General features: G+C 37.4%; 1 protein-coding gene across 2 annotated transcripts in view; it reads right to left on the bottom strand.

The window, feature by feature from the left end:
* Positions 1 to 4,267: 4,267 nt before the first annotated feature.
* TMEM144 (transmembrane protein 144) overlaps positions 4,268 to 24,240 on the bottom strand; it is a 58,945-nt gene continuing 38,972 nt past the window's right edge. For both annotated transcript variants that reach the window (XM_043971809.1, XM_043971810.1), the window contains exons 7-12: positions 22,784 to 22,860; positions 20,276 to 20,394; positions 18,437 to 18,556; positions 14,728 to 14,825; positions 11,188 to 11,241; positions 4,268 to 4,710 (exon numbers count right to left, since the gene is read on the bottom strand). In XM_043971809.1, the coding sequence (XP_043827744.1) occupies positions 4,627 to 4,710; positions 11,188 to 11,241; positions 14,728 to 14,825; positions 18,437 to 18,556; positions 20,276 to 20,394; positions 22,784 to 22,860 (552 nt within the window). In that variant the 3' untranslated portion in view covers positions 4,268 to 4,626. The remainder of the gene's footprint in view (positions 4,711 to 11,187; positions 11,242 to 14,727; positions 14,826 to 18,436; positions 18,557 to 20,275; positions 20,395 to 22,783; positions 22,861 to 24,240) is intronic.

The following is a 24,240-nucleotide window of genomic DNA, read 5'->3' as shown; positions in this document are numbered from 1 at the left end:
TCATCTTGGAATGTGCCTTGAATGCAATTATGCCATTTCTTGGAACTCAGCTTGAAGGGTCCATGCCCTTTTCTTTAGCAAGAGTGGGCTAAATATCTCTCATAGATTATATCCTATAAAATAATCTGGCATAGAAAAGGAAAATGAAGTCAGTTAGGTAATCCAGTTTTGTTACCTTAATTATGAACCATGAGATGCAGAGTCCTATCCTGTTTTGAAGAAATCCGCAAAGTGAATAGACTTCAGAAATATTCTATGGTATAACAGCTAATGTCGTCATCATTATCGCCATAGATAAAATACTTATCATATGCCAGTTACTGTGCTAAATACTGGACATACAAGTAAAGGGAAAATATGGTCTTTTCTCTGAAGGATCTCACATTTTTATAGGGGAAATAGCATGTAAACTAGTATGTGCATAATAAGAAATAAAATACATATATATGTATACAGACAGTATATATAATTCTTCAGAGATTATATACATATGTATATATGTATGTACATATCTACATACATATAAACACATGTGTACATCTATATGTATGTATGTATGTATGTATGTATGTATCTATCTATCTATCTATCTATCTATCTATCTATCTATCTATCTATCTATCTATCTATCTATCTAAAATCTCAGAAGGAAGGCCCCAGCAGTTGGGAGGGGTAGAAGAAGGGAAGACCTTTTGGATTTTTAGCTCCTCCAGATGGGATGTAAATTGAGTCTTAAAGGGAGCCAGGAAGTAGAGGTGAACAGATAGAGCATTCCAAGCATGGTTGACAGGCAGAGAAAAGGTTTGAAGTTGGGAGATACAGTGTCAAGTGGGAAGAATAGGAAGATTAATGTTGCAACATGATAGATTACATGGAAGAAAGTAAATAGTTAAAGGATTGGAAAGGTTGGAAGAAATGTGATTACAAAGGGCTTTAAAAGCCAAACAGGATTATGGATCTTATACTGGAGATGGAGACTTACTGGAGTTTACTGAGCAAGGGGGTCTGACATGGATAGATCTATACTTTAGGGAGATCACTCTTGCAGTAGAGTGATGGATAAATGGAAGTGGGGAGGAAATAGAGGTGGGAAGACCAACCGGTAGGCTATTGAAATAGGTCAGGCATGAGGTAATTATTGAGAGCCTATATCAGGGTGGTGGATATGAAAGGGACATATGGAAGAAATGTTGTGAAGATATAAATGATGACACATGGTGAAAGATTGGAATATGGTTTTCTATTTATGGTAGAATCACATTTGATGTATTCAGGAGCCATTTTGTAGAATGGAATTTCATTTTATTTTTCAAAAGAACTTGAGGGGCAGCTAGGTGGCTCAGTGGATAAAGCACTGACCCTGGATTCAGGAGGACCTGAGTTCAAATCTGGCCACAGACACTTGACTCTAGCTGTGTAACCTTAGGCAAGTCACTTAACCCTCATTGCCCCACAAAATAAATAAACAAAAGGACTTGGGTATTTTAGAAATAGTTCTGGAAATATTTAGATAATTATCTTATTTCTGAAAAATCATACTTTCAAATTTTTGTTGACTCAATCATCTTTATTTAAATTCAATTAAACTATTTCAATACTTTTTTTGCATTTAACAAAGAATTGGATTAGAAAACTTTAAAATCAAAACATTTAAATAACTCTTCTAAACTAGTGAAGATATGAACCACAAATATTTGAGTTTATAGAGAAAATAACATTGACCATGTAGGATAGTGATATTCATTAGTCTGTCAAGTTATATTTTCTTTCTCCACCAGAGGGAGCATTGAAGAGCAGAGCAAGAAAAAAATAGTAGTAAAATATATAATTCTCATTCTTATTCCCCAACCAGGTTCTGAAGCTTCAGATTATTTCTAAAATGACATTCAACCCTCAATTTAGAATTTTGGGGAAGAGCAATTTTTAAATAACTAAAATCAACTTTTAAAGTCGTTTGTCCCATTAACTTTTGTGGTCACGTACTATTTTAAACTAATTTCATCAAAACTGATTAAAATGGATTAGGAGTCTAGGGGAAGAAGCTCATTTTTTAATAGAGGAATGTAGCTATGTGGGGCCACAAGTACAGTTGTAATTAGGCTGGCTTGATTGGGACTTTGTGTTATGGTATTAGTTAGTGACCATTGATATTACCAGTAGTCTTTCTACAGTGTAGAAACAACAGAGGTTAATACCTGGTTAACAACAATTAGTTTAAATAGGAAGCCACCACGGATGTCAGATCAAGGGTATGTTGGGACCAGCTTGAGCTGTTTTGTGAGAGCTGATTATTAAATTTTCAGTATGAATAAATTTATATTCAAAAATAGGCAAACACTGTAAACCAGGCTTGACTTAATTGATCTGCTCAGTCTACACTTAAGAAAGTGATGAAGAAAATGTTAATGATGCATATTAATCTAAAAAGTATGTCATGCATACTCCCCCCCCCACTTCACATGAGCTAGTTGATAAACACTTATCACAGATGTCATCCTGGGGTAAACTCCTTCCCCATTCTGTATGTGCAAATGAATGAACAAAAGTTCATTTTGTGCCACTTTCCCCCCAAAATTCCTAGTTATAGCTGGGTCACGAGGAAGAGAAATTTTACACTGGTAGGTTATGAGAGTTAGACTACATTGTTTGGTGCCTGAATAAGTCTCTTTAAGAAACAAAGTATAGATTTTGCAATTGCACGGTTAATTTGATCACTGTAGATAGACAGCTGCTTAGCCTTTAAAAAGGCATGGATATATTTGCATCAGCAGCATACTCTCCATTCATTGTCTGAGTGACAGCAGTGGAAGGATTGTGGTCATACAAGAATCCTGGATAAGCAACAGCAAAGATAAACAATGTGACCATTTACAGAGTCTGCAAGAATGGGCCATTTATTGTACCACCACGCCTGTCAAATAGGCAGCTCTGAATAATTTCAAATAAGAAATGTTCTAAATAAAAAGAGTTCACCTTGAATAAGCTGACACAACAGAAAAAAAAGATATTTTTGATCATTTTAATGGCATTTTAAGTTAAAACATTGGCTTCACAGAAAACTATCAACATATTTAATTTAAACTGGCAAGTCCACAAAGGAATTCATTATCACAGTTCTAATTTACATCAAGACATGAATTTAAATTACTTGACTATAGATATGCAAACATAACTTTTTGTTTACTATTTTAAGCTTGTAAATGTGTTAAGATAATATGTGCCCATCACATTTTTCTGTAATAGAAAGCTTAAGAAGTCTGATTCTTACATAAAATGAACATTCTAAGAAACCCACTAGGATTTATACATTTCAATGACTATCTTTCCTTTAATGGAAATCATGTTGAGAGGCTGAATTATTTCAATGGTGCTTGAAAATTTTTGAGAAGACCTCTTTTAGAATTTTCTTAGGAGTCTATGGTACATTCTTTTAAATATCTTCAATGATGGCAAATTCTTCATCTTCTGAGGCTCTTGAATATCAGAAACATTCATTTGGAATTATATCTGATGAATGAAGTAGTTGATTAGGTTGGACAATATTCATTTTGATTAAAAATGAGTTGTGATTATAATGTAATGGGAAGTCTTTCTTGTATGGGTACATCAACTGTCTTTGAAGGCAATTCTAAAACAAGAGTTCCAAAAATGTTTTAAGTACTTGCAGCCTTATAAGAATAAATGTACGGATGTTGAAACACAATATTCACTCAGAAGTATGTTTTGGTATTTCTGTTTTTATTGTTAGATAAATTTAAAAATAATAAAATACATTCAGTTACTGACACCAATATTTTATCTAAAAAGAATCTGGACATCTTTGGAATCTCTTTCTAAAAGCAAATTCCAGAGTAACCTTTGACAAATCATTTACCCTCTCTAATCTATTAGTCTTAGTTTAAAAATAATATACTCTGGGGGCAGCTAGATGGCACAGTGGATAAAGCACTGGCCCTGGATTCAGGAGGACCAGAGTTCAAATCTGATCTCAGACACTTAACACTTTCTAGCTGTATGACCCTGGGCAAGTCACTTACCCCTCATTGCCCCACAGCAAAAACAAACAAACATAAAACCACTCTAAGCTACTGAATTGGGATAGTTCCAACTATGAACTCACTGATTATGAACACAGTTGGGGCTAAACAATGTATAGAATCACATTATGGTTCCACACATGTGAATTATCATAGAGATAAGACTAACCCTCCCGCCTCCTCTCCCCCCACCCCATCCCAATCTAAATGAAGATAAGGAAAAGAGAACTTGTATTTGGCCTATCCATCTCTGGGGAAAGTAAATGACTAAAAATCCTGAATATAATCCAGGAAAGACTTGAATCTCTTTTGGACATTCACTAAAGCCCTACAGATGTTCTTTCCATTTGGTGAGCAGATGACCTTTTCTTTGTTCACAAATATTTCACACACAGTGAGTTTCTTCTTTCCCATGTTCTTGAAACAAGTGAAAAAAAAAGTTTTGAAATTACAGGCACAGAGAGCAGTTTATTTCTTCTTGTCTTATGAAAATTAACTTCTGTTTCTTGTTTAAAAATATCAGTTCTCTCCATCACCTCCACATGAAGGGAGTTTGATTAATCACTGCTGCCATCTGCTGGTGATTCATTTAAACTTTAGAAAAAGCAGTGGCTAAGGCTCCAGCCAGTATGATGCAAAATGCAAGTGTTATTAGTAGATAATTTTTAATACCCTGTGTGGCAGAGAAATGAGAATAAAAATATTGATATAAAACCCCCAAAAGGAAGATTTCCTCTTATACAACTCAATATTTCAGATTTGGGTCAATGATTTTGATTCTCAAGATGGATCATCTATTGTGAATAAATTCTATTTTATCCTTCTACTAGACTGTAAACTCCACGAGGGAAGGTATCCTGACTTATGAAGCTAGTATCTACCTTAGAATTTATCACAGAGCTTTGTATATAGTAGCTACTTAATAAATTAGTTTGGCACCAATATTTTCAACCAATAATATCAAGGGTTCTGGTTTGAGATACAAAGATACTGAGTTCAAATGCTACCCCTGACACTTATTTAATTGTTAAACCATAGTCAAATGAGTTACCCTCTCTGAGTCTCAGTTTCCTAATCTGTAATATGATAGGCTTATACTAATGGGCCTTTGAGTTTCCTTCTAATTCTATAATTCTGTGAAATGCTTTTTGAAGCAATAAATGGATTGATTCAACAATTCCTTATATGCAATGACTAGGATTTTGGGAAGATACAAAATAAAAAGGAGATATGGTCCCCTTTGGAGTTTATAATCTGTTGGAGATAGGTGGAGGGAAATAACACCTAGAGAAATATGTAAAACTATACAATAAATATACTATGATTTTGCTGAAGAAAATATGACAAGAAAAACATATAAGGTGTACAAAGCTCTACACAAGTTTGGATTAAGGAAAGATCCTTCCTGATTGAAGGGGTGAGGGAAGGTTCCCTGGAAGAGATGATCTGTGAATTAGGCCTTCAGGGATATATAGGATTTCAGAGGAGAATGACAGGATGGATGGATATTTAAGGTCTAGGGAATATTTACAAACCTAAAGATAAAACAAAGTACTAGACTGATGGAAAAGACTATGAGTTGGTCCTCTTTGGTTTTTTTTGGCATGACACAGTGACAACTAGCATGAGATAAATCTGAAAAGGGAGAATACTGCCAGTTTATAGAAAATCCTGAATGTAGGGCATATGGCAAGTGACCACTGAGTTGGGAAGACCCGAGTTCAAACTCTACCTCAGATTCTTCCTAGCTGTGTGATTTTGGACAAGATCTTAAATCCTCTGTGCCTCAGTTTCTTATCTGTGCTTTGATGGTCCCTAAAGTCCTTTCCAGCTCTAAAGCTATGACCCTCCGAATGCCAAGCTAATGAGTTTGAAATTTATTTGATGGGTAATAGGGAACTGATAAAAGATTTTTTATTTAAAAAGTTAAATTATGTTATGTATCTATAAATTATGTTATATATATATATTATGTTGTATATATAAATTATGTTTATATATATGTATACACACACACACACACACACACACACACACATCAGATTTAGGAAACAGCTACCTGGAGCATAGCAGCTCACCTTAATCTACCTCCCAAAGCTCCTAATTTCCCACAAATAGCTTTTTGGTAGCAAATTACAATAGGCTCTGTTTCAGTAATTTTTTTTTGGTCCATCTCTGCCCCTGAGGGTTTTTGCTGCCTGAGAACTGAGTACCTCTCCATACACAGACTGGCAAGTTAAAATGGGGTTGGAGACATTACCGCCAGCAGCACTTTAGAAACTAGAAGTCACTCTACCCTAAAACAACTTGGTTAAAAAGTTTTCTCAAAAAAAAAAAACCCAATTTATATCTGGCTTAAAAGTTGTCAAATGCTAAACCCCACCCCCCACCACCACAACAACAAAAAACCATAAGATTCCAAAACAAACTTCTCAGAGTAAAAGGAGATACAACAATGTGGTGTTAAGATTGGAATGACGCCACCTGCTGGAAACTTACTGTAAAAAAGTTCCGCCATGAAAAGAAGGTCTTTGAGGGCAAGAACATGCGTCTTTTCTTTGGTGTCAGGAAGTGACGTTTGCTAGTGGGAGGAAGAAGGAAGAGACTGGCGCTCAGTCTCGCGCTCTTTTCCTGGGGACTCTGGTGGAGAGGGGAGCTAGAAATGTGCTCTCCCTTTAATAGATAAATGAATGTAGGCCTTTTTCTCTCTTTACCAAATTCTTATTCTCCTTAATAAATGCTTAAAGGCCTAACTCTTGCTGAAGCTTATAGTTTATTGGTGACCACTCATTAGATATTTTAGACAGAATAGCTAGAAGTTTAGCCCTTAACAGCAGTAAAACCATACTTACTAAATGAATCCATTTTCTGGGTACTAATGTCTACCGTCAAATACACAAGAAAACCAGAGCAGTTAGGTGTCAGCCTGGAGTCAGGACAACCTGAGTTCAAATCTCATTTCAGACACTAGCTCTGTGACCCTGGGCAAGTCACTTGACCCCAATTGCCTTAAACATCCAGTGCCATCTCCAGTTGTCTTGATCTATATCTCTTCACTGGACCCAGATGGCTCTGGAGGAGAGAGTAAAGTCAGTGACCTTGCACAGCCCTCCCTCACTTAAATCCAATTCACTGCAAGTCATGTTATCACCCCAATCGTCCTCTTAGGGAATGAAGGACAAACGACAACACAAGAAAATCTATTCAGCTTTTTCATGTACGCTGTCTAATTGTATATGTAAGCTCCTTTGTCTCTTTTAACAGAGTAGAGAATTATCCAAATCTTCTACTTCCTTAAAGTTTGCTTCGAAGAACACTATTGCAAAATAGCTCAGAGCCCCAGGAACAGTGAGACACAGAGATAGATTTCTCCCGTGAAGTCCATGGGCACAGCTAAAAGTTAAGATTCATGAGTAGTTTTTTGTTTATATTTAGGTCTGTGACTTTATGGGTATAGGAAACTCCTGATGTGGATACTCTTCCCACTGAGGCCGACCAACAACTCTGGGCCTGGGAGGCACAGGGAGGATGATATATGACATTTTCTCTTGGCTGCACAGGTAGTCTGTGTCAGAGGAAGGACCCTGGTCTTCCTGATGCCCAGGCAACATCCCCTTCACTAAGTCACACCAGCTTTCACTAAACATGCAGCATTTGTTGACAACGATAAATACCCTTTGAAGCCCTGCTGGATTTGATGGTTTATCTATCTGTGCTTGACTCGGCTGGCATGCAGGGTATTTGAAATATTTCTTTCAGTCACCTCTCAAGAGGTCATTAGGCACATTTGGATTAGAATAATGAGTGCTATCTGGAAAGTAGCTTGTTTATCAAATCAGAGGCTTTTAAGGCTTCTTGGGGGCCTTGAGAGATCATTGTGGTATATTCCTGGGCTTTTGGGGGGAAATACTCTTTAGGTTTCTCTGGGTGAGGATAGAGACTGGACCTATAATTTCATTGGCAGACGGAACTCCCAGGTAAGGAATGTCACCTAATGCAGGTTAGTACCTTTTCTGAAACTTAAACTCTTAAAGAGTTGCCTAGAACAGAGCAGAAGGGTCAACAAGCAGCCTGGATTTGCAACCAGATTAAATGTAATTGAGAAAAAATTACCAAAATAAATAAAAGTACAATAGAACATAGATAATGTCCATATGTGGTTTTCTAGGTCAATATATAGCCCCAGGAATATATTCTGACCCAAATGTTTACATAAATTATTTGTGCCCAACCTGTGGTAGAGCATTCCAAGCTCATGTTGGTCTGTTCAGAAACAGACACATAACTTGACTCTAACATAGTGATGTCATTTTAATATATATATTTTTTTTTTGCGCGGCAATGGGGGTTAAGTGACTTGCCCAGGGCCACACAGCAAGTAAGTGTCAAGTGTCTGAGGCTGGATTTGAACTCAGGTACTCCTCAATCCAGGGCTGGTGTTTTATCCACAGTACCACCTAGCTGCCCCGATAGTGATGTCATTTTGATCCTCTTCAAAAATGAAGGACAACCACCAACCAACCAAATAGGGCCCCAGCGATCCTTATCTAGTTTAGTGGCTCTCCTTTCTATTTGAGTTTGACACCCCTAACCTTGAGCTCTGAAAACTTAACTGATTTTCCCCATGTGTGTCATAGGGTAGGATTCAAACTCAGGTCTTCCAGGTTAGATGCCAGCTTTCTATCCACCACACTCTAGTGTCTACCAATGACTCCATGAAAACCTATCTTTTAAAAAAAGGATTATAGGTAACCCATTGTGATGTTTCCCAATGCTCACCCAGGAAATTCCTTTCTTATAGGCAGCTTAAGTCCTTTGTACTAAATAATGAGCAGAGCAGGTATCCCATCCTTGCTCTGGAATCTCCCCATAAATGATTTCAGCTTTTCAGGCCCATAGTATATAGGCAGGAGCTAGATTTCCATGCACCGCTCATTAGGTATAACTTTCAAGCAGCACCTGTTGTCAAGTGATGCCCTTGTGTTCAGGTATAGACATTTTAATTTTCTTTCTTTTGCTTCTACAATAGTAACCAAGCTAATTTTGCAGTGTCTCCTTTGCAACCCTTATTCTTTGACTCTACCTTTGTGGATATTCTTCTTAATTATTTCACTTTCCCATGTCTTCCTAAGGTCTTTAACACTTTCTCAATGGCTATTAGATACCATACACTTTAATAGGAAACATTATTTTGCTGTGAAGTAGATATATCCCTTTCTTAGAGCTTTGCAAGTAATTTGGGGCATGGAGTTACTTTGTGAGGTAAATAATTCTAACTAAGAAATAAGATCCATGTGCAAGAAAGTAGCGCAGGTCTGAAATCCTATTAGCGTATTTCTGTGTACTTAAAAAAATTGGATTGTGCTCCAAATAGCTTTCTTAATAATAGCTTCTTTTGTTTGTTTAAACCCAAGAATCTTGCCCATAATAGCAAAGCATGACTTGTTAACTCTATTCCTTCTAATTTAGCAGGAACGAAATGATTTCTTAAAAAGCCTTGAAGTAATTTATCATGTGGAGGATCTGGCCAGTTATACAAATTCACTTTACAGCTCCCAGAACAAAGAGATAGCATCGGTGTTTATTAAAGCCAGGCCTGGCTTTGTCTTACAGCTGCATATTAAAGAGGAGAATATCAGAGTTGTTGCTTTTTGTACAACATTCTTGCAATTATGTTGCATTCTATAAACCTACTCTGAAATAGAACATAGGATTTTTGAAAGGGCTTTTTCCTATTTTGATTAGAGATTGGGGCAAATGGGGAAGAGTTCCAAAGTCACTCTCTTTTCATTTCTGCAATTTTGGGACATGGCGATATATCAGCTTCAGAAGGACCTGCAATTTTGCCAGTGTGGGAAACTCCTTTCACCAACAAAGATGGCAACTTGCCTATTAAGTAAGTTCTGGTCTTAGAGAGAGCTTCTTAAGGCTCAGCAAGATTGTGACTTTGTGGTCACATAGCTAGTGTCAGAGGTGGGATATGACCGGGTCTTCCTGACTCATTCTACCCATTCTGCCAAACTGTTTTGCAGGTAAAAACAAGATTAAAAAGTAGTGTTTGGGGGCAGCTAGATGGTGCAGTGGATAGAGCACCAGCTCTGGAGTCAGGAGTACCTGAGTTCAAATCCGGTCTCAGACACTTAATACTTACTAGCTGTGTGACCCTGGGCAAGTCACTTAACCCCAATTGCCTCACAAAAAAGAAAAAAAGTAGTGTTTGGACCACTATATTATTTGGTAGAGAATTCCACTCCTTCTTACCCCCTCCACTTGTCCTTCCAGGGATATTAGTCACCTATTACTGAGACTTTACTTTTATAAACCTACTATATTAAGTTCTCAAATATGTTAATTTACACTCAGTCATCAGCTTTTTCCATGGAGTTTTCTTTTCCTGGGAGGCCGATTTCCTAGTCCTACCATAATATACCCTGCTAAAGAATTTTTTTCCTTTTTAAAAAAATATGTGGTATGTAGCCACTAAAGACACTTCAAACAAAAAGGAAGTTCACCAGTGATACCCCCCTGAAAAATATAAGATTCATATGCACAAACTCCATTCAAATCTCCCCATTTACAGGGGATAAGATTTTGAATATATAATTTGAATATCATCTCTCCTCACCATTCATTGCTATATGTTAGTCTTTAGAAAGCAATAGTAAATAATAGCTCTAGTAATAATAATAATAATAGCTCACATTTATATAGCAGTTACTTAGATATTTGGGGGGGCAATAAGGGTTAAGTGACTTGGCTAGGGTGGCACAGCTAGTAAGTGTCAAATATCTGAGGTCAAATTTGAACTCAGGTCCTCCTGAATCCAGGGCTGGTGCTCTATCCACTGCACCACCTATCTGCCCCTATATAGCAGTTACTATGTGCCATGCATGGTGCTAGGCACTTTATAATTATTATCTCTTTTAATCCTTATAACAAACCTGGTAGGAAGGTGCTGTTGTTATCTCCATTTTACAAATAAGGAAACTGAGGCAAACAAAGGTTAAATTGGCTTGCTTAAGGTCACACAGCTTGTAAGTCTCTGAGGTAAGATTTGAACTAGGTTTTCCTGACTCTAGGCCTGGTACCCTGTCCATGGTACCTACTACCCAGATGCCCCATAATAACTCCTCTCTTTTCTTCCACTTACCTTTATTTCCTTAAATACAAAGATACCCCACATTGCAGCTATAAGTCCTGGACCCTGAAAGAATGGCAAATAAATATTGGCATTAGGTAATTTCTTAAGGCTGGGCTGATAGGTTACAGAGACAACTGATGTGATGAATTAAATAGTTGGATAATTCAAATGAAAAATTATTTCCCCTTTTAAATATTCAGACAATTAAAGGAAGTATCCATTCCTTTGTTTAAGCTGTCACTGGGACAAGTGACCCTTCTCTGCATTTCACTTTGCAGGTATGATGAAATTGATCTTTGGAATTGCTTCAGTTCAAATTAATAAACATTTATTTGGGCAGCTAGGTGGCGCCATAGTGCATAGAGTGCTGGGCCTGAAGTCTTCCTGAGTTCAGATCTGTCCTCAGATGCTTACTAGCTATGTGACCCTGGGCAAGTCACTGAACACTATTTGCCTCAGTTTCCTAATCTGTAAAATGAGCTGCAGAAGGAAATAGCAAACCACTCCAGTATCTTTACCACCGCTGCCACCACCACCACCACCACCAACAACAACAACAATATTGCTAAGCACTGTATTAAGTGCTGACAGGTGAGTTATTAAGTTATTAAGCAAATTATAGATAGGTCTCCATATGCTAGGAGAGAAAATTAGAGATGAAAATAAAGGAGGAAAAAATGAAGATGTCAAGGAGGGAATGAAGAAAGACTATTGGACAAAGAATGAAATGAGGAACAGAAAGGGATGACCCCATGATATGAAACCTACCAGATAAAGGCATGGACCAGACCTGTGATTTCCCTGGCAAATAAGACACTCCTAGGTGAGGAAACTCCCACCTACCAATGCAGGTCCAGGCTGGCACCTTCTCTGCAGGTTACTATCCTAGAGAGTCACTTGGAGGCACCAAAAAATGAAGTGACTTGCTCAGGGTCAGTTAGTGCTGTTAGCAATGGAACCTAAATTCACATCTTCCCATAACTTTATAGGCCTGTAACCTGGGTAGAGGTTGAGTTTCTGAATTTTTGTTTAAGTTGCTTTATTAATGCACACTGTGATTTCTCTCATACTTATTATCACTTTCTGTGTGGAAATAAAATTTGTCTGTCCTATATCTGATTCATCATCATAGCTGCGATTGCTATAGCACTTTAAACACTTTTTTTTGGTTGAGGCAATGGGTCTTAAGTGACTTGCCCAAGGTCACACAGCTAGTAAGTGTCAAGTGTCTGAGGCTGGATTTGAACTCAGGTACTTCTGAATCCAGGGCTGGTGCTTTATCCACTGCGCCACCTAGCTGCCCCACTATAGCACTTTAAAATATGATCTCACAACAACCTAGTTAGGTAAAATATATTATTTTCCTGATGAGGAAACTGGAGTTGAAAAAGGTTAAATGACTTGTCCAGGGTCACAGCTACTAAGTGGCTGCATTAAAATTTGCTCTTAGTTCTTCCTGACTCCAATTCAGGGTCTCTAGCCAAGGAAACACTTTGCTGCTGACTCTATTTGTATGATATACTGGGTAATTCATATGATGTAACTGGGTAATATTTTGTGCTTCTCCCTCTTTCCTTTCCTCTCCCCCCTTCCATTTGTACAGAGAAGAGGGGTATGGTTAATGAAAGAAAGGCCTTAGGCATTAACTAGCCTTGGGTAGGAACTGGCATTCTCTGAACCAGAGCAACCTGCTTGATGACCAAAGAGGCAGAAGGAAGAGAAGGGGTACAAGCACAGATGTCACAAAAGAGCCTAAGGCTTAATGGTCTCCAGGCCATGAGAGGAGCTGGTGTGGTCTTGTAACAGGTTACTCTCAGGCCTTGGGGCATCTTTAGACCAAACTCTTGCCCATTTGATGGGAAGGACTCTCGGGTTTGCCTTAACTCCACACAACAGAGAAGCATTAACTCTAGATCAGAGCCAAATGTAGACCCGCCTCTAGAGTAGCGGGGGATGAGGGATGATGAGCCAATGAATGTGAGAATTAGGGAAGCTACTTTTCCTATTGAAAAATCAAGCTTCCTCCAGAGCTGAATCCTTGTAAGTCATGATGGCAGATAAGGACAGGGGCAGGCTGGCCTCTGTGGCCTTGATCAAATGGTACCTAGCTGGCCATTGTACTAAATATAAGAATTCGGGAAGATCAGAAGGAATGCAGGTCATGATGGAATTTAAGTGCCTAGCAGAGGAGTTTATATTTGATTCCAAAGCTAATACAGAGCCATTGGAGTTTGTTGAGTAGGATAATGGTGACATAGTGAGTCCTGAACTTAAGGCATACTTTGGCAGCTGGATAGAGGGTAGATTGGAGAAGGGAGATCAATTACAAGACTATTATAATAATCCAGTCAAAAGGTGATGAGGACCTGAACTAGGGTGTTGGTTGTGTTACTGGAAAAGAAGGGATCTCTCTCTCTCTCTCTCTCTCTCTCTCTCTCTCTCTCTCTCTCTCTCTCTCTCCCCACCCCTCTATTTCTAGCTCTCCATCTCTAAGTCTATCTCTATCATCTCTCTATCTCTAGTTATAGATATATAGATATTTCTCTTTCTTTCTTTCTTTCTTTCTTTCTTTCTTTCTTTCTTTCTTTCTTTCTTTCTATCCATCCACCCATCCTAGAGTTGCTATAGGGATAGGGATCATAAAATCTGTCAATTGATTGCATGTCTAGGGTGAGCAAGACTGAAGGGTTGAGGTTGCAAACCTGGGTGACTGGAAAAATGGTCATGCTTGTGACAGGAATACAGAAGTTTGGAAGAGGGATAAATTGAGGGAGGAAGATGATGAGTTTCTGATACATGAGTTTGTTCTTTAGCTGAGCCTTGTAGGAAACTATGGATGCTAAGAGGCAGAGATGAGGAAAACAATTCCAGGAAGGAGGATTAGCTTGTGAAAAAACACAGAGATGAGGCAGGGAGGAAGGTTAGAATGTTGTGTATGAGGAGCACCAAGTGGGTTAGTTTATCCAAAATGTTGAATGTATGAGAGGGAAGCAGTGTGAAAAAGAAGTCTTAAGAGGTAGGCTGGAGCTAGACTGTGAAATGCTTTGTACACTAAGGAAAGGAGTTTGCATTTCATTCTACAGGCAATAAAGTCTCACTGGAGCTTATTGAGCTGGTAGTGATATGGTCCAGCCTGTGCTTTAAGATTATTTTGTTAGCTGTGGGGAGGATGAATTTGGAGACGAGAAAGACAAGAAACAGGGAGGCTGATTAGGAGACTACTGTCATAATTTAGGAGGGAGGTGATGGGGGCTTAAATTATGGTGCTGTCACATGTGAGTGGAAATAAGGTTATGAATATGAGAGTTGTTTTAGAGGGAGAATCAGGAAGATTTGTCTTTGAAGAGAGACAGAATAAACAGACCTACTCAGATGAAATTAGGTATATTCAGAGGAAGGCAAAGGGAATTTATAAGCCTGATTAGGGTGATATTTACTAGACTAGTAAACCTTAATGACATCACCACAACTTATTTGAATATCTGTTTGCAGCAAAAATTAGACCGAATTTTAAAATAAAAATTCAGGAGGAAAAATGCATTTACTTACTGCAGTGATTATTGGAAAACTGATCACAGCACTTAGAGAGTGATTAGCTATGAACCAGCAGCAACTAGCTATTGCCCAAAGTACTCCAGAAAAAAACCCTGAAATGTAACAAGACAACAGAAATCATTATACTCTACCTCTGCCCCGATATCTATCACTTTAACTTGCTGTCAGTACCACTAGGCTGTTTTTTGAGCTAGAATTGATAGTTCTTTGGGAATGCAAATGATCCTGCTTCCCTCCACTTTTACCAGCTGACTGAGGGTATAATTCTCAGCTCTTTTAAATGGGCATCAGATAGAGGCCCTGGGTTTTAAGAGGAAGGAAAATTATTGGGCCATACATTTAATCACCTATGAAATCTTGTTCACTTTAATTGAAACCATGAATATTATCAAGAAAGAAGGGATCTAGGTAATCTCTTAAGAAGCATGCTAAAGCCAAGTGAAGGCTGGTACCATACTGTTCGTTTGTTTGTTTGCTCTGGACCTTCAATTTCAGTGATATGGGGAGCTCCTGGTTTGGAATCCCAGCATCTCACTAGTGGAGATCACCAGCTCATTGGTGACAGAGCAGTGGTGTCAAAGTCAACTAGAAAGAGGGCCACTAACTTATATGTACCTCAGGCTCCCTGCAGGCTTCATATCATTGCTGTTTGTCCTTCATTCTTGAAGAGGATCGTGACATCAGGGTGATATAATGTTTTGCGATAAATTAGATCTAAGTGAGACAGAACTGTGCAGAGTCACCAGTCTCATTCTCTCCTCCAGAGCCATCTGGGTCCAGTGGCAAGATATACATCAAGATGACTGGAGATAGTCCCAGATGTTTGAGGCAATTGGGGTCAAATAACTTGCCCAGGGTCACACAGCTAGTGTCAAGTGTCTGAGGCTGGATTTGAACTCATGTCCTCCTGACTCCAGTGGTCAGTGCTCTATCCACTGTACCCTATCCTGGCTTCATATTAATTTTACAATGTATTGTAATCTATATTATATTCTATTTTTATGTATTTTGTTAAACATTTCCCAATTATATTTCAATCTGATTCACACTCAGGGCTGTTGTGGGTTTGCCACTTCTGACTTCGAGAATCAGATTCTCAGAGAATTGCCTGGGGGCACTGAGAGGTCTTATAGACAGTTTTCCAAACCTTGAATCAGTTTGCTATCCTCTGGCACCATACTGCTTCTCACCCATGGTATTCACATGATAAAAACCCAACGTTTCCTGGCTGAAAGGATTCATGTATCCATGTAAACTGGGCAATATCCATTTAGGTAAAGAGCTTTTGCTAAAATGAATGGAACACTTACTTGGCAATTTTATCTCTATGTATTCTTCCTTCCTACTCTTCATACTGGTTTCTAAAATGAAGCAGCATTGTACAGAGAAAATAGTAAGGATCTGGGTTCTAATCCTGACTCGGTCACTTCCTGCATATGGGACTTTAAATAAGTCACAACTGCTCCGGGCCTCACTTTCCTCCTTTGTAGCAGGCAGGGATTGGACTAGATGATACCTAAAGTCCTTTCTGACACTAAATCTGAAATAAATAATGCTGTTTTTCCAAGCATATGACTAAGAAAATGAACATTTTCATTATCCCATACTTTTTTTCTACTCCAATGCATTTCAACATATTCTAGATTTTATATTTTTAAAGGAAATTAAGCAAAATTGTGGAACTTTAGAACTTTCCTGCTATTCAACATGTTCTTGAGTTTGTTTTTTAAATCATATTAAGTAAATACAATTATAGAATCTTAGCACTAGAAAGGACCTTAGAAAATAAAATAGATATGCTTTAACCTAAACTTTAGCAAAGGGTTTGATACATTTTCTCATGATGTTCATATTGACAAAATGAAGAATTGAGAAATACAATTTAGAAACTATGTTAAATGAACATAATCAGATTTTATTTTTAGCTAAGGCCTGCTATGAATTATTAAATTTAAATTATCTTTTAGTAGTAAGTTGTTAGAGTTTAATTTCCCCACTCTTGTGAGCCCAAGTTTTTTGTTTTGTAAGATGTACCCTTCTCTGTTTGAGTTTAAATCCCCTCTTTTATGTGTACATTAATCTCTTATTAAGATTCATGAAAATTTACAAAGTACTCCATGATGTTTTCATATCAGTGAGTTGCTTCATTAATCATAGATACCTGAGCCAATGAGAAAGTGAACTTTAATTTAAGTCACATGGAATTGGGAATGCCTATAGCCCTAACATTACAAAGTGACCTACTTCCTTCTCCTGTTATACTTCCTTATTCCTGTAAATACTATGAATATGCATTATTATCATGAATATGTATTCATCTAACAAATACGTATTGTGATTAGTTCCTCTTTGTTGAATATAAAAATGCTCTCTGTAAACACCTCAGTTTGTTATTGGCTACTGAGGAGCCTTGGATTCCTTTTATTGACAATTATTAGCTTTCCTAATAAATTAATCATGCTCAGAAATCTGTGCCTTAGTTTCTCTTAGTCACAGTTTTTTTTTAATTGTGACAGAGTATTGGGCTAGACATCATTAAATAAAATTAAATTAAATAAAATTAAACAAATTAAATTAAATTAATTAAATAAAATTAAAATGCAGATGATTATGCTTATTACTGAACTTATGGATAAAACAAAGCTGAAAGGGATGACTAACAGAGTTGGGTTGTAAAAAGATATTTACAGACCAGCATATGGTATATGTAGAGGACCATGACCAGGATGGTCAGTGAAGACTGAGGAACATTCCATATAAAGATAGCTTGAGGGGGGCAGCTAGATGGCACAGTGGTTAAAGCACCAGCCCTGGATTCAGGAGTACCTGAGTTCAAATCCGGCCTCAGACACTTGACACTAGCTGTGTGACCCTGGGCAAGTCACTTAACCCCCATTGCCTAAAAAAAAAAAAAAAAAGATAGCTTGAAGCAACTAGGGGTATCTTGTTTAGAGAAGATTTAGGGGTGCTATCTTCTCAAAGGCTCCTTGCATGGAAGAGTGATTATAGTTATGCTTCCTGGGTCCCAGAGGATAGAATTAGTAGCAATAGATGGCTTGATACAGTGAAAAATTTCCTAATAATTAGGGCTAACCATAAGTAGAATGAGATGCCAAGGGAAGTAACATCAGAAGGACTGAATGGTTGCTTTGGGGATATGTTGTGGTGGGGATTCTTATTCAGTTGTAGGTTAGACTAGATAGTCTCTAAAGTTCTAGCTCAGGGATTCTGTATTAAGCAGGAACATTTGTTTTCTTAAAACCAATTCTCTAGATACTCATGGGTGTGATAAAGAAAATTTCTTGTTCTTATGAACCTCACTTATAAAAAAAAAAAAACCCAGCAACCAAAGGTAATAATGGAGAGTTCAATGTTAAGAATCACAGGAGTCTAATAAAGTGTTCTGTTCTCAGTGCCATCAGGGACTAGAACTTCCTGTTAAATTTATAAATAGGACCTGCATTTCATATCATTGAATGCTAGCTTTCAAAGTTCCCAAACACATTATATAAAATTTTAGATATAATTTTAGGTAAAATTTTAGAAAAGAAGCATATTTTCAAAAGGAAAGCAAAGGATGTTTTTGTTTGAAGCAAAAGGCATCTAAGCGAAAATGTTTAGATAAAGCTTATGCATACACACATGCACTCACATATATGTATCATACATGCATAATTGAAACTTTGGGACTAAATATTCATACCTGGTAGTATTGCTTGAGGATAAACTTTGGGATTATTTTTCATGATCATGCAGTAGGCCAGGAAGTAGACAGTACTTGTAACAAAGATACCACTGAAGTGTGCAAAGACGTAGTCCAAATCTGAGAAATACAAATGTTAAAGGCAGAAAAATATTACGTTTAAATCACTGGGGTGTGTTAATTGAATGTAAAATATGGTAAAAGTTCTCATAATAGAGACATAAAGAAAGATGGAGAGAGCTAGAGGAGGAGAGAGAAAAATTAATTGTCTTATCCTGGACTTTAACATCCTCTTTTAAATGTGTAGATAATCATGTAAAGGTTTTTTTTTTATAATTATACATTTTATTTTGAAACACAAATCATTTTCCAACAAATAATTCACAATAGGACTATATAAAAAAGCAAATATTAAAAAACCTGTTAAGGAAAACTGTTGGAAATTTTGCTAACTTATGGTCTATGGAACCTTCTATTTTTGTAGTTTACAAGTTTTAACAGAAAGGAAGAATGAATGTTCATTTCATTTGAGTCTTGCTGCCCTGTAGTGCCATCTTCATTTATAAGATTGTAGTGCTTATGTAAATATTGTTCTTTTGGTTCTACTTTCTTAGCTTTATATCAGATGTTTCTCTGAATTCTTCATATTCTTCATTTCTTATGGTTCCAATGATATCACATTACTTTCACATTCTACAGTTTGTTCATTTGTTCCCTAATAACTAGGCACATAAATTATTTATAGCTTTTGCTGTTAGACATACCATTAATATGAATATTTTATCTTTTTTCCTTTTATTGAACTCTTTGGGGGGGCATAAGCAGGTAAAGTTGTGGTAAAGACAAAGGAGAAAAAAAAGATTTAATTACTTCATGCTGTCACATTATTGGGTCCATTTGGTGACTGGCACCTGATGGCAAATGACCACCAGATAATTCCTGGATGCCTGTCAAACAGATATTTCAGTATACACCTTAAGTTGTGAGTGAATTGGATTTAAGTGAGGCAGAGTTTCAGAATCATCAGTTTCACTCTCTCTTCCATAGTCATTGAAGTCCAGTGGCAAGACAAAAGTAAGCATGACTGGATATGGCTTGGAATGCAGTGAGTGACCTTGGTATTTTTGATGTCTGCCCAAGCTTTAAGCATTCTACATCTGCTTTAGCCACTTTCATGGCGAAGGCAATAAATTGTTCTCATCCACCCATTCTCCTGGAAGAAGTCTTCACATGCTTGGGGTAGACATTTCCCTAACTTATCAATAAATTTGAGACCTGTCAGTTATACTCAACCTTATTTAGCCTGTCTGCCAAGATGGTTTTACTGGGGTGTATCAACTACACATGGTACAACTTCTTGGAGCCACATGGGAGAGTTGGGGGATACCCAAGGTGAATGAGCCACCCTAAAAAAGGCTCAGCAAATCCTCTTTCCAGAAGTACTAGTCCTCCTTGAACAACCTCACATGTGTCTAGTCATATAGATATAATAGTGGAGGCAGAATTTAGAATCAAGGTCTTTCATGACTCAAAGTCCAAGTATTCAACTGACTCCTGGAATCCTTTATTGCCTTCAAAGTAGTGACACCTTTTCTATAACTTGAGACCACTACTGAGAGAGAGAGACAGAGAGAGGCATAGACAGATACACAGACTCACACACATATAGCTAGAGAGAGAGAGAGAGAGAGAGAGAGAGAGAGAGATTAAGAAGCAAGATCAAATTTAAGTGTTGTTTTATATACTCTTACAATTAGCTATTTAAGTTTATTATCATTGATTGCAAAACCCCAGTTAGTTCATTCAAAAGACGAAATAAGAGAGTTCACATGATCTTACCATATTGACTTGACCCTGCATATATGCTGTCATTCCTTTTACCGTGGTCCTTGATATAAATTATTGGCACAAAACTGCATCCATAGAGTATTCCAGATACAACTGCCAGAACACAGCCTCTTGAAAAAACAACACCACAAATCCCTATTATGTAATGGCATTTTTTTAAATGCACAGATGTGAAATAGTAAGTTGGATTTGCTGCAATATACAAGTCACAAGTAAATCAATAGAAATTATAACCTATGTATCAAACCCTATGATTGGCAACAGAGCAAAATCCTCCTGTGTCAAAGTGCACCAAGATATTGAAAGATACAACTATCATTCTTCTTTGGTTATGAAGACCAGCCAGGGAAATGAAAGATTTTTCAGGAAGTTAGACAATCTCTTTGAAGTTTAAAAGGTGCTCCTTAAGTATTCAAGGGTAGTTTTATTACTGTACTTTATAGTCTTTGTCATTTTCTTAGAGTAGACACATCCTCTCCCTTCACAGATCCCAATCCCTCTAGAATTTTGTCAGTGGTTTTTAAGAAATGCTGTGGCTGAAAAATTAATTACCTAGCAGTCAGTCAGATGATTGGTCAACTAGTTAAGTAAAGAAACTCTTTCCCATAACTAGATTATAAGATCCTTGTAGTCAGAAACTATTTCCTCTGACACAGTGATTTTCTATAGCAGTTGGAATTCAGACTCTTTTCTGTAAGTAATTCAGAGAGGGGCTAGAGAAAATGTTTCTCCATTTAGAGTAGAACATTAGGACTATCAAGCAGTTATCACACAACCGATCAAAGAGGGACTGTCATGAAGCAATGATTTCTTAAGTGGAGACTTGGTAGGAGTCAAACTGTCTTTCTCCCTGATTCCTTGTGTGGCTCTCTATCAGATACCATCAATAAATCTCATCTATTTTGTGATTGCCCTTTCTCAGCCTCCTTTTCCATCCCCTCATTTATTTCATGATTTTGGTCCAACACTTTGGATTTCTTGACATGGTAGATTCTTTGTCTGGAATATGAAATGGCATTTAAATATTCCCTCTGGACTATGGCAAAGGCCATACCCTTACTGTCTTCCACCAAAAATATCTCAAAAAATCCCAGTTAATTGTCAGTAATCACTAAAGTTAATTGGTCTCTTTTTAGGGACTGGGATAGCTTGGAATACAAATTATGGTTTGTTAATGTATTCATTAAGTTCAACCCTGTAATTATAGATTAAAGAATGTAGTTAAATAAGAGTGCCAAGATCAAAGGCTGATAGTTGGTGAAGTAGCCAGAGCACTGAACCTGGACTCAGGAAGATCTGAGTTCAAATTTGGCCTCAGAGGGCAGCTAGGTGGCACAGTGGATAGAGCACTGGCCCTGGATTCAGGAGGACCTGCGTTCAAATCCAGCCTCAGACACTTAACAATTACTAGCTGTGTGACCCTAGGCAAGTCACTTAACCCCAATTGCCTCACCAAACAAACAAAAACAAATTTGGCCTCAGATACATTTTAATTGTGTGTTCCCGACAAGTACTAAACCCATCTGCCTCAGTTTCCTCATGGGCAAAATTAAAAAAAAAATAGCACCATTGTTGTGAGGAAAAAAAAGAGTCATATGTATAAAGTACTTTGCAAACCCCATAGTATCACATGAATGCTAGCATTCGAGTTATAAAAGCTTTAATATAAAAATCAGTTGGGTGGTGCAGTGGTCAGAGTGAATGACCTAGAGTTTAGAAGACCTGAATTAAAATCACTTAACAGTTATGTGACCCTGTGAAAATCACAGTTTCTCAGCCTCATTTTACTCATCTGTAAAAGAAGAACATTTTACTTCCCAGGGTTGTTGTGAGAATCTCATGGGATAATTTTTGTAAAGTGTTTATCATAGTGCCTGGCACATAGTAGGCACTAGGTAAATGTTAGCTATTATTATCCACATCCTCTTGATTTAAAATGCAGCAATCATTCTACTGCAACTTGTGGGCCCAAAAAGACTTTAGATCCAATTCTTGTTTTGTCACCAACAAACTGTGTGACTTTGGACAATTCACTTATCTTTTGGGGATGTGTTTCTTCTTCTGGAGTGTGAAAAGGGTCATGTCTGATCAATGTTAAGGCCATTCCCAGTGCTGAGATCCTGTGATTTTATGAAGCATTAGAGAGCAGAAGATTGGTTAGCAGCCCAAGATCTCAAGGGACCCTTTGGTTGAACCCATTGATTCCAAAATATAAAAGAAAATCATTTCAACCCTATTATTTTGTGGGTGAGGAACTAAGACCAAGAGAGGTTAGGTAACCTTGTTCAAAGTCAAATAGGGAATAAGTGGCAACGAAATTTAAAACCAGGACCTTGGCTATCAAATCCATCACTCCTTTCACTCTGTTGTTCCATCTCAGTTGCTCTTTTTTTTTTTCTTCCAATGAGATTTAATGTTTATCAGTTGCTCTTAAATGTACTCTGGGGCACCATGCAAAAAATGTGACATAACACTGAAGAAAAAAAAATAGTTACTTACATTATTCTGTTTTGTAATTGAGAAAGATTTTTGGTCCATAAATAATCTAGGCCATTAGTCTGAGTCCAGTTAATTGCCTATCAAAAAGAGAAGCAAAGAAAGCATTTTTGATGGTTATCTGTTTGAAATTCATATTTGAGAAGTCATGGGGGTGGGGGACATAAAAAGGTGGAAGGGAGGAGATGGGGAGGCAGTATGGTAGAGTGGGAACAAACCCAGGATCTTGAGCCAGAGGATGCAAGCTCAAATTGGCTAGGTACTACCTGCATGACAGTAGGCAAGTCAATTGACCTCTCTGTCCTCAGTTTCCTCATCTGAAAAATGAAGAGGTTTGGCTAGATTATCTCTGCCATCCCTTCTTCCAGCTCAGAAACTATGAAACCTTATGCATGCTTCTTTCCTTTTTTATTTATCTCTCACACACTTATATGACAATTCTAGTTCTATGACCTATTTAAGTTGTATGGATATAGTATCATATGTTAGAGCTGATATCATAGGTAATTGTATCCAACCCCTCATCTGACATTGAAGCAACTAAAACTCAGTGTGATTAAATGACTCGCCTACTATCTCTTGGTATCCTTCCTCTCCCAGATAAGCTCCTGACCTCCAGACCTTTCCATAATGCTTTTCCAACCTTTTAGCTCCACTGCAGTGCTATCTTCCCTCATCAGAGTGTAAGAGCCCTGAAAGCAGGGAATGTCTTTTTATTTTTTATAACTGTATTTATATTCCCACCTATGCCTAATATCTGGGACAAAGTAGGCATTTAATAAATGCTTGTTGACTTGACTTGATTGCATGAATTATTCATGATCTGTGATCTTTCATTTTTTTTCTCATTGGTCACATTGTATTTGTGGTGTGCTATTGGTTTGCAAATGATCCACAGGCTTGGCAAACCAAGTTTCCTTGATATAATTCAGCTTTAACTGAGATGTCAGTATCAATTAAACTGAGTTGTTTAATCATTTGTTCAATGATAATAAGTAATACTTTGAGAAATCTAAGATCAAGGGGGCAGCTAGGTGGCGCAGTGGATAGAGCACCGGACCTGGATTCAGAAGGACCTGAGTTCAAATCTGGCCTCAGACACTTGACACTTACTACCTGTGTGACCCTAGGCAAGTCACTTAACCCCCACTGGCCTGCAAAAAAATAAAATAAAATAAAATAAAAACAACAACAAAGAAATAGAAATATAGGACCAATAGGAAATTCTAACTACTCGTGGGGGGGCATGTGCACTAACATATTTATTATGTAAGTTAATTAAATATAATCAGATAAATCAGGAAAAAACTCTTAGCAGATTTAATTGTTAGGATTATGTTTACATTTCTACTGTTAACTCTAATCACATATCTTTTTTTTTTTCTTTTCTTTTAGTGTGGCAATTAGGGTTAAGTGACTTGCCCAGGGTCACACAGCTAGTAAGTGTTAAGTGTCTGAGG

The sequence above is a fragment of the Dromiciops gliroides genome, chromosome 6, assembly GCF_019393635.1.
Source record: "Dromiciops gliroides isolate mDroGli1 chromosome 6, mDroGli1.pri, whole genome shotgun sequence".
Lineage (NCBI taxonomy): Eukaryota > Metazoa > Chordata > Mammalia > Microbiotheria > Microbiotheriidae > Dromiciops > Dromiciops gliroides.
This window is presented reverse-complemented; position numbering and strand designations above follow the sequence as displayed.